The sequence below is a fragment of the Carassius carassius genome, chromosome 38, assembly GCF_963082965.1.
Source record: "Carassius carassius chromosome 38, fCarCar2.1, whole genome shotgun sequence".
NCBI lineage: Eukaryota > Metazoa > Chordata > Actinopteri > Cypriniformes > Cyprinidae > Carassius > Carassius carassius.
The window spans coordinates 27,691,590-27,710,625 of NC_081792.1; the positions used below are offsets into that span (position 1 = coordinate 27,691,590).

The 19,036-nt window shown below is 36.1% G+C and overlaps 1 protein-coding gene across 1 annotated transcript in view; it reads right to left on the bottom strand.

The window, feature by feature from the left end:
• LOC132119211 (multiple epidermal growth factor-like domains protein 6) overlaps positions 1-19,036 on the bottom strand; it is a 65,783-nt gene that overhangs the window by 41,530 nt on the left and 5,217 nt on the right. The window contains exons 5-6 of the mRNA XM_059529003.1: positions 17,720-17,829; positions 8,883-8,987 (exon numbers count right to left, since the gene is read on the bottom strand). Coding sequence (XP_059384986.1) covers positions 8,883-8,987; positions 17,720-17,829 — 215 coding nt within the window. The remainder of the gene's footprint in view (positions 1-8,882; positions 8,988-17,719; positions 17,830-19,036) is intronic.

Consider the following 19,036-nt stretch of genomic DNA (forward strand, 5'->3'; position numbering starts at 1 on the left):
GTATGTTTGGCAAGCCTCGTAGGGCTGATCTTTAACCTGCGCCCTGTATCTGAGTTTCTGAGCGTTACCTGTTGGGGCCTGACGGACGCTTTGACCCCAGACTGGGGAATGTTGTGTTGGAGCCTGCAGGGATCTGAGGACTCAGAGAGGAATGTTTAAATTACTGCCTGATTTCTGCATGAGTACATGTGTGTATGTGCATTATGTTAAGTTAACTATGACTAGAGAATGTGCAAAATGACCCACTGTTCAATTCTGACACGCTAGTAATTCTGTATTTTTGATGATGTATTTATAATAAATATTCAAATAAATTTAAATGTATATTATATTCTATAATTTATGCAAAATTATAATAAATAAGAATGATTATGTGAGTTTATAATAAATATTAAAATTGTATTCTAATTTAAAATTTACTAAGAATTATAAGTAAATAATAATTAGTAAATTAAGATTTGCTCATCTACTACATTGAGGACTGATTGAAAAGTTGCTCTTTTTTAATAATGAATAAATATTTCTAATAAATAATTCATATTTATTCTGATTTATATATATACTTTTTATGAATTATAATAAGAATTATAAGAAAATAATAATTAGTACATTATATTATATATATGTAATACATTTATACATTGATTTATAAATGAAATGAACAATGTCATTTAAAATGTATATATTATAAGCAATTTACAAATTATTAGTTATACTTGTTATAAATTATAATGTGTAAATTTATTCATACATTTTTTAATTATAATACACATGATAATGCAGTAAATAATAATTAGTTCATTAATTATATAATTAAATATATGTGACCACCCTACATATAGTTTGGGTCACAAATTTAATTATTTATATATATTTCATTTTTATTTTTACACATAAGTTTTATTTTTGATTACTTAAATATATGATGAGTTTGCACTGTGTAGTTCAGCTGCATTTTCTGAACTCTGGGTGACAGTTGAGAGAGTAGAGTTACCATGACGATTGCAGCGCATCCTCAGACAACAAAGAGGACCGTTAAGGAAACAACTAATTCTTGTCTCTCTCTCATTTAATGTCAAGGTTAGTTAAATTAATTAATTGTCATACCAAACTGTAATTTACATGTTTTAATGTTCAAACAATTTGTTATTATTTATTTTATTAATAATTTTAAGACACTTACAGTATGTCATAGAAAAGTTTACTCAAGTATCACTTACCTGAAATACTTACTTGAGTTGTTTTCTTAAGATACTTACCTGAATTTAGGCCAGTTGTAAGAATTAGGGCATTTCTGTACATTCGGTTAAGGTTGCTATCATTTATTTATTGTTTATTTGATCTATACAGTGTGTATTATTTTTTTACCAACATGTTTAAGAATCATTTTGTGATTCAAAGTGTCTTACTGACTCTGAAATACAAATGTGCATGTGTATTAAAAGACAACAAAGAGGACCGTTAAGGAAACAACTAATTCTTGTCTCTCTCTCTCTCATTTAATGTCAAGTTGATTACTGCTTACAGTCTTCCCGACTGCCCGGGACCTGTAACATATATTCTCGAGGTCGGACATCCGGGACTTTTACTCCCATAATGCACTGCGCGCGCATAGCAACTGCTGCGAAGGGTAAAACAAACAAGCGCTCGCCATTAAGCAACACGAAGCGGAAGACAAATGAGCGCAGATATGTTGAGAAAACTGCCGAGAATCATGCCTAAAAAATTAGCAATGATTCGGCAAATCAAAGAATAACAAAATAATACCACTGCAGAGATGGCCACTCAATTTTCTGTTGCTATGTTATGACATTGCTATGCATAATGGTCGGCAGCTCTACACTGATAAGCAACAATGAAATGCACTAGTTGTGTGGGGAATAAGATACGTTTCTGCAGTTAGTCTATTTTTGCTTTTTTGAAAAAACCGTGTCCCTCACTGACACTGTACAAACTGTGCCACTGACAGACTGAGCTCATTACAGCCATTGTGTAACACAGTGCTTTTGAATAAACATTTTTTTTTTCTAAATGAACAGTTAATGTAATCGATGCTTGATGGGTATTTAAACATGACTGCAAGTGTAGGACACATGGTATGTACACATGGTGTTCACACCAGGGGATTTGATGAGGTAATTGTATATGTCTGGATACTCGAGCCTGGGCCATGCCTTTGGGTTGTTCTCCCAGGACTCAGCTGGATGTCGATAGGGACAAGATTGTAACGTTAAACCTACAAGCGACAGCTTTCTGTGGTACCTGGTCAATGCAGGCGCAAGTAGACTTTCTATATATTGATAAGACATTCTGTAATAGAAGAAAGAAGATCTGTATTTGTATAGCTGCTAGCGCCTTTCACATACATGTAACGTTAGCTAACGTTAGTCACAAAGAGCTTTACATGAGTGTTTTATTATTACATTCACTTCACTTCTCACCACCGACATACATTCACATACACCGATATCATTCATCATTTATACAAAGTAGTCCGTTAGTATCCATAACTGACATAATCCACAACAAAACTTCTGTGAATAGATACCTTTTTGATTTTCCTCGGGCTTTGCCTTGATTGCCTTCGGTTTGTTTTACCCTTCAAACACGGCGGCGGCTTGTTGCTATGCAGGTCACATGATTTGTGACGTAACGCCGACCAAGAGAATATATATATATATATATATATATATATATATATATATATATATATATATATATTAAATGAGAGAGAGAGACAAGAATTAGTACGCTTGTACGATTCGCTGCTCGCTAGGTACGCATTTTTTTGCGTCAGGGTGGCGCTGCCAATAACGCACCTAAAAGCTGTCACAAAAAACCGGCAAAAGTAATGAAAACACAGCTCAAACAGATGTGCAAAAGAGAACATAAACTGGAAAAACTCTAAAAAGGGATAAAACAGGGTGACTGCAAGAGCCAGATGACTGAGTCTAATGAACTGTCCAGACCACAATGACCAACATCAAAATCTAAAACAGATTTACTAAAAAATGGTATCAGGAAATGATTTTTAGAACAATGCTTTAGCACTTGAGTGCAACAAGCATGATTGTAAAAAAATTATTTGTGTGTGTGTGTGTGTGTATTAGGAATGTCAATGATTTATCGTCAATAAGAGATGTAATCGATTAAAGCTTTCAGTGAAAAATCAAAAACAAAACCATTGAAATTCATTTGATTCACTCTATGTGGGAAAAAATATCAAACATGAAGAGTGAAGTATAAACAGAACATCATTCAGCTTCATGCCTTCATGTTTTACATTCTGTACCAAACCTGAAGGTGCGAAATGACTATTTTTAGCTTGAGAAGATCTCAGTTAGCACAAAGGTGTCTTCGGGCTAATTAAACAAATTCATATAAAGCTCAGCACACAGGATGTGGAAGGAAAAATTAGCTTAGCAATTCACAGGGGCTATAGATATAAGATATTTTCTGCATCAGTTTTGGAGAAATGTAAAATTCCATTACTCTCCAAGGTATTTTGAATGGGTGCCGTCAGAATGAGAGTCCAAACAGCTGATAAAAACATCACAATAATCCACACCACTCTACTCCATCAGTTAACATCTGGAGAAGTGAAAATCTGTTTGTATGAAACAAATACATCAAATTCTTCAAACCATTGCTTCCTCTATACATTATATTGCTTTCTTCAGAGAAAATATAATCTGGCCTGAATCAGAAGAGAAATCTGCGCAGATCAAGCACTGTTTATAATTAAAATAGTCAAAAATGGTTCTTAACAAATATGTTGGTGGATTTTGATGCGAGAGGAGAACGAGAGATGGACTCCTTCAATGGAACTGTTTTTATGGACTCATATTATTGCCAGAAGCAAGAATTTAAAGTTAAAACGTCTTAATGATGGATTTGTTTCTTACAAACAACCAGATTTTCTCTTCTCAAGACATTATGGACTGGAGTGGTGTAGATTATTGTGATGTGTTTATCAGCTGTTTGGACTCCCATTCTGACGGCACCCATTCACTGCAGAGCATCCACCGGTGATTTTATGTTAAATTTCTCCAAATTTGCATAAAGGTAAAGTCAGATTTTAAACATCAGATTTTACCCAGAAATTTATTCTGCTCATTTTTTTTATAAATTATTTTACTTACTGCACCTCCTTTTGTCTGACTTTACCTGTAAATTCATTTTATAATATAGGCCTACATCAATAAAGGTTTAAGGGTTTTTAAATTATTTGATCTAAGATGGTTGCTTTATTGGATTTTATAGCTTTATGATTCCTTCATATTTTTATCATCATGACACAATACATGCCAGCTTTATCATTCATAAACATTCCTCCTCTGTGAATCCAACACCTGTTTGCGGTCATTACCTCAGATAACTGAATGACTCCTCCACACACTTCATATCAGCTCTCTTCTCAAATGGTTTAGCTTCATTTCCACAAACAAGCTGTCGTCACCAACGCATTCCGAGAAACTACTGAGGAATATTTATCATTCCAGCATATTTTCTTGCCTGTACTGTGTGCTAAGTTCTTGATAAGCATGTTTCCATTGAGTCTCGGGGGTTTCCTTGTCTAATCCGGTCTCCATAAGCAAGAAGCTTGTTTCTACTTAAAAAAGCCAAAGTTTGGATTCCATCAGGAAACACACGCCAACTAGAAGACGGAGCTTAGAAAAGCCTTCTCCTAAAGACTGAACAAAAAACTGTGAAATGAGTTAAATCCACACCTCTGTACACTAGAATTAAAGCTAATTTGAAAATTTCTCCCTCTAAATTGAATAAAAATCCCAGATCTATTCTGCTCTTTCAGTGGATGCAATGTCCAGACACATGCGGAGAAATAGAAACATAATATGAACAAAACACAGCTTTATGTAGGTTTCCTACATATTTTAAACTCGAACCCTAACTGCAATTACTTTTCCAAACATCTGTGATTACAGTATAAAGGTTTTAGGAAATTTCTAGCTACTGATTATGGTATCTTAGAGGAGAGAATAACTGAAAATATATATATATTTCTTCTCTTTTTTTTACTTCAAAAACACAACTCCAACACTGATAATAAAATATTACTTAAGCAGCAAATCAGCTATTAGAATAATTTATGAAGGATCATGGGACATGTGACAATTCAGCTTTGCATCACAGGAATAAATTAAACTATATTGAAAAAAATAACAGTTGTAAAAAAAATTATACGATTTCACAATATTACTGTTTTGACTGTATGTTCGATCAAATAAATGCAGCCTTAAAAAAAGCCTAAAAGTATTTAGAGTATATTTATTGAAACCATTTGCCTTTCTCAGCCACAAGTGTATTCTGGATTGTCTTATTCAAGAAGGCTACTTGAGATGCTGGCCTAAATTGTGGCTAAAACAGGCCTAATAATGAGGACTGCAGTAGCTCACTAAGAGTCAGTGTTAACTGCTGTCCTGCAGAGGCTGAAAGCGCACTGACGGCTCTGTATTTATAGCTCAGGTCAGTGGTCACATGTCCATTTGATGACTAGCATGACCTGCTGTAACAGCTCTAGACGTCCTCCTCCATTAGCATCAACAGCACAACATTCAGCCAGAAACCTCTTAGGAGAACCACGGACACCCTGCAGCGCACAGACTCTGAACGTGGCCCTCTGACGTCTCAAACACAACCTAAAATAAATAAAGCATGAACTTTAAAGGAATCAGGTTTGATAACTGTGTCCAGTCACAACAGAAGTAAGCCATGAGATCTTTCAAAGTTTGGCATGATCTGACCTCCGACTGCGCCAAGACATGAGCTCACGGCCTAGAGATCCTTGTTTTCATCAAATGGAAGAGCCACAGTTATTCCACAGTGAAGGAGAGCTGTCAGTATGGACCATTTAACGCTGAACAGGAATATAATGAACATGCAACCATGATGGTGCATCATGCATGCAGCTGTGCAATCATGCGCACCAATAATTTTGACAAAATTGTAGATCTGAATATGCATGCTTTTAGTTTGGTTATCCATGCTAGTAAAACAAAAATGCACAAACTACATGCTTTCCATATGCACTACTGCAAAATCATTCTGAAATGTTTTGATTAGTTACCTGTGCATGTGCCAAGTTCAGTAGCTCTAAAAAGAGACTAATACAACACACATTAGCCTCTCTGGTGGGGTTTTACTCATCTGGTGATGAGATGATAGGTGAAACAGAGAATACAGCAATACTTGCCACAGGGGAAGATGGATCTCAAACAGAGCCTGTGTTCTCACTGCTGAAATTCATTTTGTGCTGAAAGTACGACATGTCAAACAGCATCACCTGCTTCATCAGAGACATCATGGGTCGCTGTCATAAAATGGAAACAGCAAACAAGACTAGAACTGACTTAACTCACAAAAATCATCTGGCAGCTGTGGATTTCGAGAATCACTGAATGAATTTCCTTCATAAACTCACAGAGACTTTCATCCACAAGGCTGCTGTTCTGAATGTCATTTGAACAGAAAGCACAACAGAACTCACAGCTGCACAGATGTTTATGGCAGTCTCAAAAATTTGTATATTCTTAAGAACTTTTTGTGGATGAAAAGGATATGAATGTTAAATATTCTTTTTAGAATCAATCAGTGCCAAAAAATAATGTTTATTTTTTAATAGTGATGTGTCGGTTATCCTATTTATAATAATAATAATAATAATAATAATAATAATAATAGCAATAGCAATAACAAAATCAATCAATCAAGAAATATGCAGAAAAGGGAAGAAATATAATAATAATAATGATGCATGAAATATACTATATAAAAATAATTTTTATTCAATAATATGTAATGCATTATTATTATACGACAACAGCAAGAATAAATAAAAAATAAACATGCATGCATGAAAGTGAACAAATATAATCTATAATTATTAAAAACAATAATAACAATAATTAAAGATACTGCATAAAATATTATACAATATATATAGTGTTGTATAATTTGTATAGGCCTACAATAACAGCTTGCATTCATTATTAGCATCAGTACAACAGCAAGAATAAATAAATAGGCATGCATGAAACTATGATAATAAAAATAATGCAAGAAAGATTGTATCAAATCTTAATACATATTGTTAATATAATTTAATTTCAATAGGATTCATGAGATTCACCGATGTTTTCTCCCTGATTGTTTCTTTTTTTCAGTGTCAGTTGGCATTACAGAAGTTGTATGTGGTAAACTAGATCAGTCTCCATTACACTTTCCTACAGTAGACTGGCTGTTAATGTTTTCATATGTGTTTGTTCATGTCCACCAAATCAATCAGCATCACGCTTAATGACAAACACATCAAGAAATGTCTACAATAAATGACCAATGGTTACCAGCTGTCCACATCTCATTCTCTGTCTTGAAGATACGGCAAAAAGTCTTAAAAAATTTAATCGAAAACAGATGAAAGTCAACAGGTCACGCTAATTCAAGCTACTTCAGATGCTTCAAGAGTCTCTGGAGGCGAATATGCAAGCAACATCTTAGACGTCCATAATGTTGCTGAAAGCTGTAATTAATTGAATCTGTCTGCAACACTGCAACACAACCAGCGTCTGTTATCACTCTCCTGGACAAAGAGAAGGCTACAGTAACCAAAAATGTAGGGCAAGATTTGTGAAGAATTTCCTGTCGTGTGTAGATTATCACCGAAAAACAACATCCTCCATTATTAGCATCCTCTCTCACTGGCTATGACTGCCGTAACAGATAAAATTCTTGGCTTTCAATACATAGAGACTAAGACAGCCAGAGAAAACGCTCTGTGGGGGAAAACATGCATTTCTTTACATGGAAATGCTGTCAAAATGATTAGAACTGTAGTTTGAGTGACAAATGGAGCTCAAGCGTAGTTCAGGCAGACCACGGCTTGACAGCCAGCATCGGAAGACGCTTAGCTGGTTGTAACTCCTCCCACTACATTATAATAATATACAAGTTCATTTGTACTCACACTTGACTTAGTCTGTCGCACAGACATGTGCTTACCCTCCTCCATCCCCAGCTCCTCCTTATACAGGCATATGATCGCTTACAGTCTTGTCCACTGAAATCATCATCAGCTAATCATTGCTTAATCTTGTCCAGTCTCGTTTACAGACTCGTATCATTTCTACATGCAATTTAATGTCTATTGCATATTAAGAATTTTCAGTGAAGTTTGCTTGTGGACAATTTTTTTTTAATAAAAATACAGGATATAGACTTTTTTTAAAACAGGATACAGCATTCAACTTGAAGTGAAAAACTGAAAACCTGGTCAGCTAATTGGATTGCATTTAAATAAAAATTAATAAAAAATTGTATACAAATTAAGTCAAATTAATTGCATTAAATAAAATAAATAGTAGTCTGTTGTTGTATTACTACTACTACTAATAATAATACAGTATTTTTATTAATAAAAAAGACATTATGCAATAAATAGTGATGTATAATTTTAATACAATACATACATACATTTTTAGTAGTATAAATAAATAAATTAAGCTAGCAAACACAAGTGAAGAAATGTAAAGTTATTGACTTTTATATTCCTAATATATAACAGATAATTATTTTAACAATTGCATGTTTTTTTAAAAAAAAAGTGAAATGTAAACCTGGTCATCAACTTGTGAAACTAATAACTCATTATTTTTTATTTTTTTAATCAATATAAAAAATGGACTTTGTAAGAATATGGCCTTTCCTTTTTTTAAATGAGAGCTTTCTAATCAGCTTGTTTTTATTTATATCAGCTAACCTCATTTAATAGACATTTTTTTCTCAAACATTCATAAGAATCAAAAGCATTTTTTCCAGATCTGTCAAAAGGGATGAAGAAACTAGTGTAATTGGTTTGGACGTACCGTACTGGCAGCTGGGACCGCTGAATCCGGCCGGACAGAGACAGAGTTGAGCAGAATCTTCTCTACACTGACCTCCATTAAAGCACACGCCATACCTGCACACGGCTGTAGGACCCACAGAAATACAGAGATGCTGTGTTTCTGTGAGAACAAAATAAAACTCACAAATGCTGCCTTGGCAACTAACTGAAATACATTTTATATTTGAAGCAATAAAATTACTAAACTGGTATAAAAATTAAACTATATAAAAATGTTTTTACAAATAATTAAAAATGACAAAAGCATATAATGGTCAACACCAATAGAAGTGCATTATTGTTGCCATTGTTATCTAAAACTATAAAAAATTATTTTAAGTAACTGAAATAAAACAGAACAAGAGAAAAGAAAAGAAAAGAAAAAAAGAAAAGAAAAAAAGAAAACAATAAAATATAATAATATTACTCGGAAATGCAGCTTTGGCTGAAATACATTTTATATTGAAGTAACAAAATTACTAAAATCAAATAAAAATTTGATTAAACTACATAAAAATGTATTATAACAAATAATTAAATTTCAAATCTTTTTATAAGTAGAATAACATATAACTAAAATTAAACTGGAAATAAAAAAAGCTAATTTAAAATATTAATAAATAAAAGTATTCAAATCCGAAAATGATGTTAGCATGTGTCATTACAGCATCACTATAGCAAGTATTGATATGTAAATGTGTGTGTGACATCATATGAGAATGTGAAAAAAAAAATTAAGTCTTACTTTCAAAAATCAAAAACCATCATTTTGCACTTTTCACTCATGCATTGCATTGCATATTAAATCCTGAAAGACTGCAATCTAAAAATAGTACAAAGGGTTTTACAGAACCCAAAGCAGGCAGCACAAGTCAGGATCAAAACATTCAGGAGCATTAGCATTTCCTTTTGAAATATCTGAATATAAACCTTTGGCAATGTTCATAATATTACATAATACATTACATAAGATGAACTGGAAAGCCTTGACAATATCTGTCCTACTCCCTCCAACCCCTGGTTAACCAATGTCCTCCGCGAGCATCGGACTAAACTCAGGCCAGCGGAGAGAAAATGACAATTGCTTACAATTTTGCTAATTACTTCATTAAAAAAATAAACACATCTATCATCAGTCAGTTCTCAGCTACACTCACCAGGGGACCCAGGGAACCTTGTATAACGGGCACTTCAAGATTATAAATCACTTGTTGCATTCATCGACTGTGAGTCTCTTTGGACAAAAGCATCTGCCAAATGAATAAATGTAAATGTAAACTCAAGACAAAACATGATATGAATCTTCATAAACCCTGGAGTTCCTTCAACACGAGTCTGATGAATAAAAACCACAAATATTCACTCACCTTAAATGACCAATTGGTACTACTAACTGTCTTTGTAACAACAGGCATTGACAGACCACCCAGGACAGTTGTTAGGCACATTCTTGGTCCTTGTTCAGGACATTTCTGTCTTTGGCAATGGCAACAAAGACCAGCATCCATTCACTCACTATTTATTGCTGCTATTAGTGGTCAGTTGTGTTTCGAATCACCTTGTCAGCCTCAATCAAAATAAATGTTCATCTCTGCTCCCAAGTGCACATTTAGTTAAAGGGGAAGGAAGTCTCTCTAAAGCTCGCTTCAAGTGCACTTCACAAAAACAATGACAATTCGTTAAGTCAAATGCTACACTTGAGGAACAAAGAAGTAAACAGCGTGTACTTAGTGTACTCCAAAAGACCCTAATTGTAGTTAACTTCAAGATTCAGTTTTGCAGACACTTAGACTAGAATGGAAGCAGAATTAGTTTGTTGTTCCGCTCACAAGCTTTACCAAATTAAACCAAAGCAATTCTTCTGAAGCGCCTTGGTGTTTGTTACTTTATGAGTTCTAGTTAGACGAAATTTACACTCCTGGTTATTATGAATTATGGACTGTTTTGGTCAGAAGTGACAGTCTGAACGTCTTGACGATTGATTTGTTTTTACAAACACAGCTTTTCTCTTCTCAAGAGATTAACTGATGGACTGGTGTGGATTATTGTGATGTTTTTATCAGCTGTTTATCCTCTCATTCTGACGGCACCCATTCACTGCAGAGCATCCATTGGTGAGCAAGTGATGCAATGCTACATTTCTCCAAATCTGATGAAGAAACAAACTCATCTACATCTTAAACAGTCTGAGGTTGAGGACATTTTCAGCTAATTTGTATTTTTGGGTGAACTATTCCCTTAATTTCTAAATCAAAATAATCCCTGTTTTGTTGTTGATTTCAGTATTTTGCCACAAATTCATCATCACTTGGTTTAATCAGATTAATCACGTGTGGACATGGGCAGATTGTGTGACATGCACTCATCCTTGAGAAACAAGTAAAAAACGTTGCATATTATTTTAAATAAATGCTCACTTGTAACAAGAATAAACAATACAGTTTGCATGTCAACTACAATTTGTGAATTATCGGCTCCCAAGAGCATGATGCTATCAAAATTCAATTCCAGACCCTCAAACTATAAATACTGAAAAACAGGCATTTGCTGCTGTTTACGTTGTGCTGCTAAATAGTTAATTTTCCTACTCAGCCAATATCATGTTAATCATTTTGCATACTGTCGTGTCTGTGCAGTTTATGGTCATATTAAAAAATTTCACTGTAAAGGCGTTTTATGCGCTGGATTACCAAAATGTAAAATCTGGGCTCAAAAGTGTCCATTAGATCCACCAGAGGGCAAGTTGTTTAATATGATTTTAAATAAACGCTTTAAAGCTTTAAAACATGTCATATTTGCCATACTGATGTCGTATTTCTTATTTTTATTAGTTCCCTTAACAATTTATATATTTTTTTACAATATTATGTGTCTCACACGTTGGAAAACAATGGATATATGAGGGAATATTTAAAGTTTGATTTCCAGACCTGGAAAAAACTCATGGAAATGAATATAAGCGTAAACATTTCTACAGTTAATACACTTTTTTTGTCTAGCTATGTCAAGCCCTCACTGTTAAAAATATTCCGTAAAATATATGGTAAAAAACCGGCAGCTGTGGTTGCCAGAATTATACCGTAAAAATACGGTAAAACTGTTTTTTGTTTAACGGTTTTATACCGTAAAAAATACAGTTACACTGTTGTATGTTTAATGGTTTTACTTTATATTTACAGTTTAATACCATAATTAAACTGATATAATATTAATATACGAACTTATTGAAGCACTGAAATCTGTTTTGTACCTTTGTATTACACTGGTAACCACCAAAAGCAGGTGCTGATGAGAGAGTCATGTGGTGAAACAAAGCCCATCACAAGCAGCTTTTAAATAATAAGATACATAGAAGGTGCACGGTGTCATTCACACAAGCACTAAACACCATCATGGTGAGACTCATTAAACTGAAATATGCAATAAACATTAATTTAACAACATTTAATGTAACATACAAACCTAATAAACATAACAGATGAGAAAAAATTAAGAAGAAACATAGTTATTTCAAAGAAAAAACATCAAATTCAAACAAAATTTTAAATGCAACACAGAGAATTCTGGGAACGTAAGTTTACGGTTTTTCCCTGTAAAGTTTACAGGAAATTACCGTTAACCAGTAAACAGTTGCCAGAAAAAATTGCAAATTTATCACTAACGACTAAAAAAGTTAAAAACTGTAAATTACAGAACTTAATTATTTTCATTATTATATTTATTATTATTACATTTATTGTATTTAATTATTTTAATATTGTATATTGCTCTAAATATTATTTAAATAGTAATTTAAATTGCCACCTCTACTTTTGTAAATTCATTTAGTAAAAACCCTGAAGAACATTGAGTTACTGGTCTTGGATGATGGAGGTTCCTGGAGACAAATAGGATGAGAACCGCTACATTACACTAATTAGCATTTAAGGGCAAAGCAAAGAAAAGCCATCAGTGCACGCTTCTTTTTATCAAACAGATCACTGAATGACGGAAACACCGTCTTTACTGCTACACACTTTACTGGCACTACAAATCTAACAGCCTGTCGATTGTCCATCCCAGCTGACCAGTGTTGTGCATGTTCAGTGGCTCAGAAAAAGGAGTGATTAGTTTGTCCCACTTCTTAAAGTGCTTCCAGGGCTCAAGTTGCAGAGATAAAAGCCGAGCGTGTGGTTTAAAGACAACAGATACTGACGCAGAACAGGGAAAAGACATTAAGTGGTGTACAGGAATGCATCCTGAGTGTGTTTAAAAACAAATCAAAGCTGGATCAGGGACTTACAGGTCTTATAAACAGTTTCACCTTCTCGGACAGACAAAGGGGTCTTTGAGGATTGTGTTGGCTCTAGTAATGAGACCTCCGAGAAAATCACAACTTGCAGAATAAACTGTTATGCAACTGTCAGTCATTCTGGCATGAGACCACTTGATTTGAGAGAAGAATTTAGTTTAAGGGCTTTGGGTACAAGGAACTGTTTTGACCGAATGTGACCCCAAGTCTCAAAACCACTTCTGGGAACCAGAACAACAGAGAGAACAACAGACCCAATGGACCTCAGTCACGACAGACGCCAGGTTTGATCTGACAATGAACACAAAGATCAACAAGTCGACAAAATATTCAAAATACCTCATGCACAAAACTCTAACGAAGGCTTTTAGGCAGTTCAAGCAATTAAACGGACTGTATTTCTGCCTCTCACAGAATTTCTCTCACAGCCACATATTCATGCATGTCAAATTAAACATGGCATCTACTTTCACTAGAGGCACTATGACCCCATTTAAAAAAGAAATCAGGCCCAAACAAAGTTCACTTGGAGTCTGAAAAAAGTGAACTTTCTAGAACAGTCCAATTCATTTGATAAACACCTTAGAAATATGATTGTTACTGTTACATTCTGTTACTGAAACGTCTGGAATTTAGTATTTTTATGATTTATAATAAAAAGAATTGTCTTATATAACTTATAATATTTACATAAATATTTAAATATTTTATTAAGCTAATTTATATTGCCACTCCTAGAATAATTTGGCTAAATTCACTGGTAAAGTGTAAATCCTGAAAAACATTCAGTTATTATGAAATTTAATAATTTAAATGCTTTATAATTATTTTGATTATATATAAAATAATCATGTAAACACTAATTTAATTGAAATTATAGAAATTGTAGCTCAAAGATTCTGTAAATGAAAATGTTTAAAAAAATTGTTTTAAATATCTTAATATAAAAATAAAACGTATTATTGTATATATATATACATATATATATATATATATATATATGTATATATATATACATATATACATATATATATATATATGTATATACATATATATATATATATATATATATATATATATATATATATATATATAAAATAATTAAATATTTAATTATGCTAATTTAAACTGGCACTCCAACAGTTAGTTTTTGTAAATTTATCGGTAATAAAAAGTGCAAACCCTAGAAAACATTCACTTATTGAAACTTCTAAAATGAAGGATTTGCATTATTTTAGAATTTGTTCCCGCTTTTTCAGGGAACAGGGTTACAGTCAAGTAACCCGAGACGTTCCCTATCAAAAGCTACTCTTGATGCTGCGCTCAATAGCGCTAATGGGAACGAGAATACCAACGCCGCTGCACTGTGTCTGGACCCCCAAGGTTGTGTACTGTGTGCAAACAAACATCGAAGAGGTCTCAGACATGACTCTGGGATGTAGACTCAAGGGCATGCGAGCCCAGAGTAGCATCGACATCCAAACTATAGAATCTGACAAATGTGTGCAGAAAGGACCAACCTGCCACATCACACAATTGCTGCAAGGGCGCACCTCTTGCTCAAGCCATCGAAGATGCAACCCAACTGGTTGAATGGGCACTAACTCCTAGAGGCGAAGTTTGACCACGCGCCTCGTAGGCTAGGGCAATAGCAACCCTCACCCAATGTGAAACTGTTTGCCTGATGGCAGCTGCACCCCTGACTGCGGCCCCCACAGCATATGAAAAGCTGCTCTGACTTACGCCACTGGCTAGTGCGGTGGAAGTAAATCTGAAGAGCACATACTGGACACAGTAAGTGAAGTCTTTTCTGCTCCGGTGTTGCAAATGGCGGAGGACAAAAGTCTTTGGAAATAAGTAGGATGGACATCCAAACTATAGAACCTGACAAATGTGTGCGGAGAGGACCAACCTGCCGCATCACACACTTGAGCAGGAGCATCCCTCACCCAATGTGAAACTGTTTGCCTGGAGACAGAGGCCACCCCCCCCCCCCCTCCCGGTTGTGGCACCCAAGGCATATGAAAAGCTGCTCTGACTTACGCCACTGGCTAGTGCGGTGGACGTAAGTCTGAAGAGCACGTACTGGATACAGTAAGGAACATTCGGAAGATAATTAGGGTGAGAATGCTAAATAGCTCTGTCTCGCATAGGGCCAAAATCGGAACAGGATGGCAGGACTGACAAAGCCTGTAAATCCCGGATTTTCCTTAGAGAGGTAATGGCCATAAGAAAAAACATCTTTAGAGTCAGAAGCCTGGCAGGCGCTGATTCTAATGGTTCGAAAGGGGTGCCAGCCAGCCCCTCGAGCACTACGGCTAAATCCCCTGAAGGGGCCGTAGCTCTAGTGGGTGCCTCAACCTCTGAGCTCCATGAATGAAGCGGGTGACTAGAGGGTGCTTCCCCACAGAAACCCAGTCAATCAAAACATGGCAAGCCAAAATAGCGGCCATGTAAGTTCTGAGAGTACTAGGGCATGTGCCTGTGGACAATTTCTCTTGCAGGAACTCCAGTACTGAAACAATTTGGCAGTGAGCTGGGTCTGCATTGTGTGTCATGCACCAGCCCTCAAAAACACTCCATATGAGGGCATACGTTCTTCTAGTGGAGGGAGTCCTAGCACTTAGAATAGTCTCTATTACTGTGGCTGGAAGGCCAGCATCTCTAGTTGGTCCCCCTCAGGGGCCAGACGTGAAGGTTCCAGAGCTCAGGCCGGGGATAAAGTACTGTTCCCTGTGCCTGAGAGAGAAGATCTCTCCTGACTGGAATCGCCCATGGTGAGCCATCGAGGAGGGATATTAGATCTAAGAACCAAACTCCGGTCGGCCAACGGGGCGCTATCAGTAAGAGGCGAGACCCCTGTCGACGGACCTTGGCTAGGACTCCTGGGAGCAGAGCAATCGGTGGAAAGGCGTAATGTGCCATCTCCTGAAGGCCCAAAGGTATCACAGCGGATGCAGCTGCCATGAGACCTAAAACCTTCTGAAAGTGATGGACAGTGACTTTCTGGCCTAGCTTGATGTTCTTTAGGGTGTTTAGAATGGATTTGACGCATGCAGGAGACAGCTGTGCCTGCATTGTGATCGAATCCCATACCACACCCAAATACGTTGTCCTCTGAGCTGGAGAGAGAACGCTTTTCTTGGCGTTGAGTCTCAACCCCAGAGATTCGAGATGAGTTAGGACGACATGCTGATGTCGAAGCGCAAGCTCTTGAGACTGAGTCAGATTCAGCCAGTCGTTTATATACATTTTAAATGTGGATGCCCTGGAGTCGTAGAGGAGCCAGAGCTGCATCCATGAATTTCGTGTAAGTGCGGGATAACAAAGCTAGGCCTAATGGAAGAACCTGATACTGGTAAGCTTCGCCCCTGAAAGCGAACCTCAGGAACCTCCTGAGTTGTGACAATATTTCAAAATGAAAATACACGTCCATTAGATCTATGATTGGACGCAGCCCCCCGTCTTTCTTGGGAATCAAGAAATACCGACTGTAATAGCCTGACTCTCTGTCTGGCAGGGGAACACATTCTATGGCCCCTTTGACCAGCAGAGTCTGTGATTCCTGTGTCAACAGATATGCACGTGCCGGTTCCACAGAGGTGAAGACCACGCTGTTGAAATGCAGAAGATGATGTGCAAACTGAATCCTGTAGCCCTTCACTACAGTTCTTTCGACTCATGGGGAGATATTTGGCAGTAGCTTCCACGCTGCCAGCTTCTCCAAAAGGGGCACTGATTGTGACACTTTGTTTGTTGTGTGTGTGTGTGGGGGGGGGGGGGGGGGTTTAAGATGTCTGGTGTCCTGAAACGTGGCAGGATGCAACAGAGCATGTATCATTTCACTGGAGACCACTGCCCCCGAAACACCGGTGGTGGTGGAGGTTGTTCAGTGATCCCCTAAGGGTGCCAGGAAGGAGCCTTACACTTCTGATGGAATTTTTCAGGGCCCTCCCTGAGGGGACACACCCTTTGTCCTGGGCACAGCTTAAGGCCCTTGCTTTGGTCGTGTTGACCGTACTTTAGTCCAGCTCCATCTGCGGCTGCCAAGTGTTACAAGCTGCTCCCCAGTCTTATGAGGTGGCCCACAACTCGCCACACTCTCTCTTTGAACCTCCTATCCCAGAGGAGCTGGATCGGGTCGGGACTGTTTATTTATTTATTTTTAGACAGCCCCGACACTTGAGCACATTGAGTGAGAAACATACTAAAAGTCTCCTCCTGGCACTCAGATTTATTTTTTTTTTTTTTTAGATCAGCCTGATACGCTTGCAGAACCCATGATGTGCAGGGCAGCACTAGTCTGACCCACAGCATGAAATGAGTTCCATCCAAGTGTAGATGCTGCTATAGTACGTGGCTTAGAAGGGAACAATTGCTGTCTTTTCGTATATATATTTTATATATATCATATTTTCATATTTTATTCATATTTTGTTCCACAAAAAAAAAAAATACATGGACCTTTGTGTAATTTTCAGTAAATGCTGTGACTTTACATCTCATGGCATTTAAAGAAGACTTACGATACAGGCATCCGGCCTCGCCCTTGAGCTGGGACCATCCTGGGCAGCACTTGTAAACCGTCTGATGTTGCTGTCGATAAACCTGTCTGTATGCAGTGTAGTAAGCCGTTCTGTGAGGGGGAAATAAGTGGAAACCTTATGGATGTTCAAGTCAGACACTGAAGTGAGTTGCTGTTTTTGTCTCTTCTGAGGAAGATTCATTCTCTTGTTTGCCATTGCACCACACAGAAAAACTTTGATCAAATTTTTAAAATAGTTTTAGCACTGCAGTTCTTTTGGTGACAGATCAATAGGAAATCAGCTGAACGCATCCAGTCATCTCATACCATTAAAGTGAATGTTAAATTCATCATACATTATAAATTTACATAGCTATAAATTGTAACATCTTTTCAGTCTTTACTTTCAGCAGGGTTGACCAATAGCATGCGGGCATTGTACATAAATTATAAAAATGTGTAACTTATCATTAAATTTATAATTTACATATATATATGTATATACACACACACACACACACACACACAAACACACACACACACACGCATACACAATTTATTAAACAGCTCTCAGCTCTCTGAAATGCTTAAATCTCCTGATTAATGATCATTGTCAGATGTTCATTAGATTTAGAAGTTAAATGTAAAAACTGCCATATGTACAATTTACATTTTTGCAATTTTTTTAAGTGTTGATTACATCTAAAAATAAATTGTAATTTAATTTATATAAGAAACAGGCCTCCCTATAGTTTACAACATTAGCTGAGTTAGATTTTTATCCTTAAGAAACTTAAGAAATTATAATTACATTTATTTAAAGACAGAGCAATTTGTTCAATAAACCACTGTTTAATAAAAAAGGAAGGCACCCGTCTTAAACTTGCACAAATAAAAGTATATTGAAAAAGTATATTTGTCTATTGTTAGAAACAAAATGAAGACTATGCATGTATGCATGGTTTTTCCATTTAACTTTCTTTATGAGTACTCACGTAAGTCTGTCATCAGCTGCTTTTAGCATTTATCCTCGTTCTCTCTGTGAGCTATTAAAGGCCTTTCGCTGTGTGTTTGTGGTTAGTCAGTGACTGAGGCATCAGGTAATGTAATATTTGTGGATGAGCTCCGATGTGTGTTTAGGAAACACATGAGCTTATAATCAACAATGCTTCTCTCGTATCCTCCCTTTAATGATGCTTTCTGTGAACGTGAGAGAAAGAGTTTCCCACTCCTATCAAACTGTTTTTTTTTATTATTATCAAGAGTGTAACTACACCTTACACTTAAAAGAGTCTGATTAGAGGACAGAGGTAGTGCA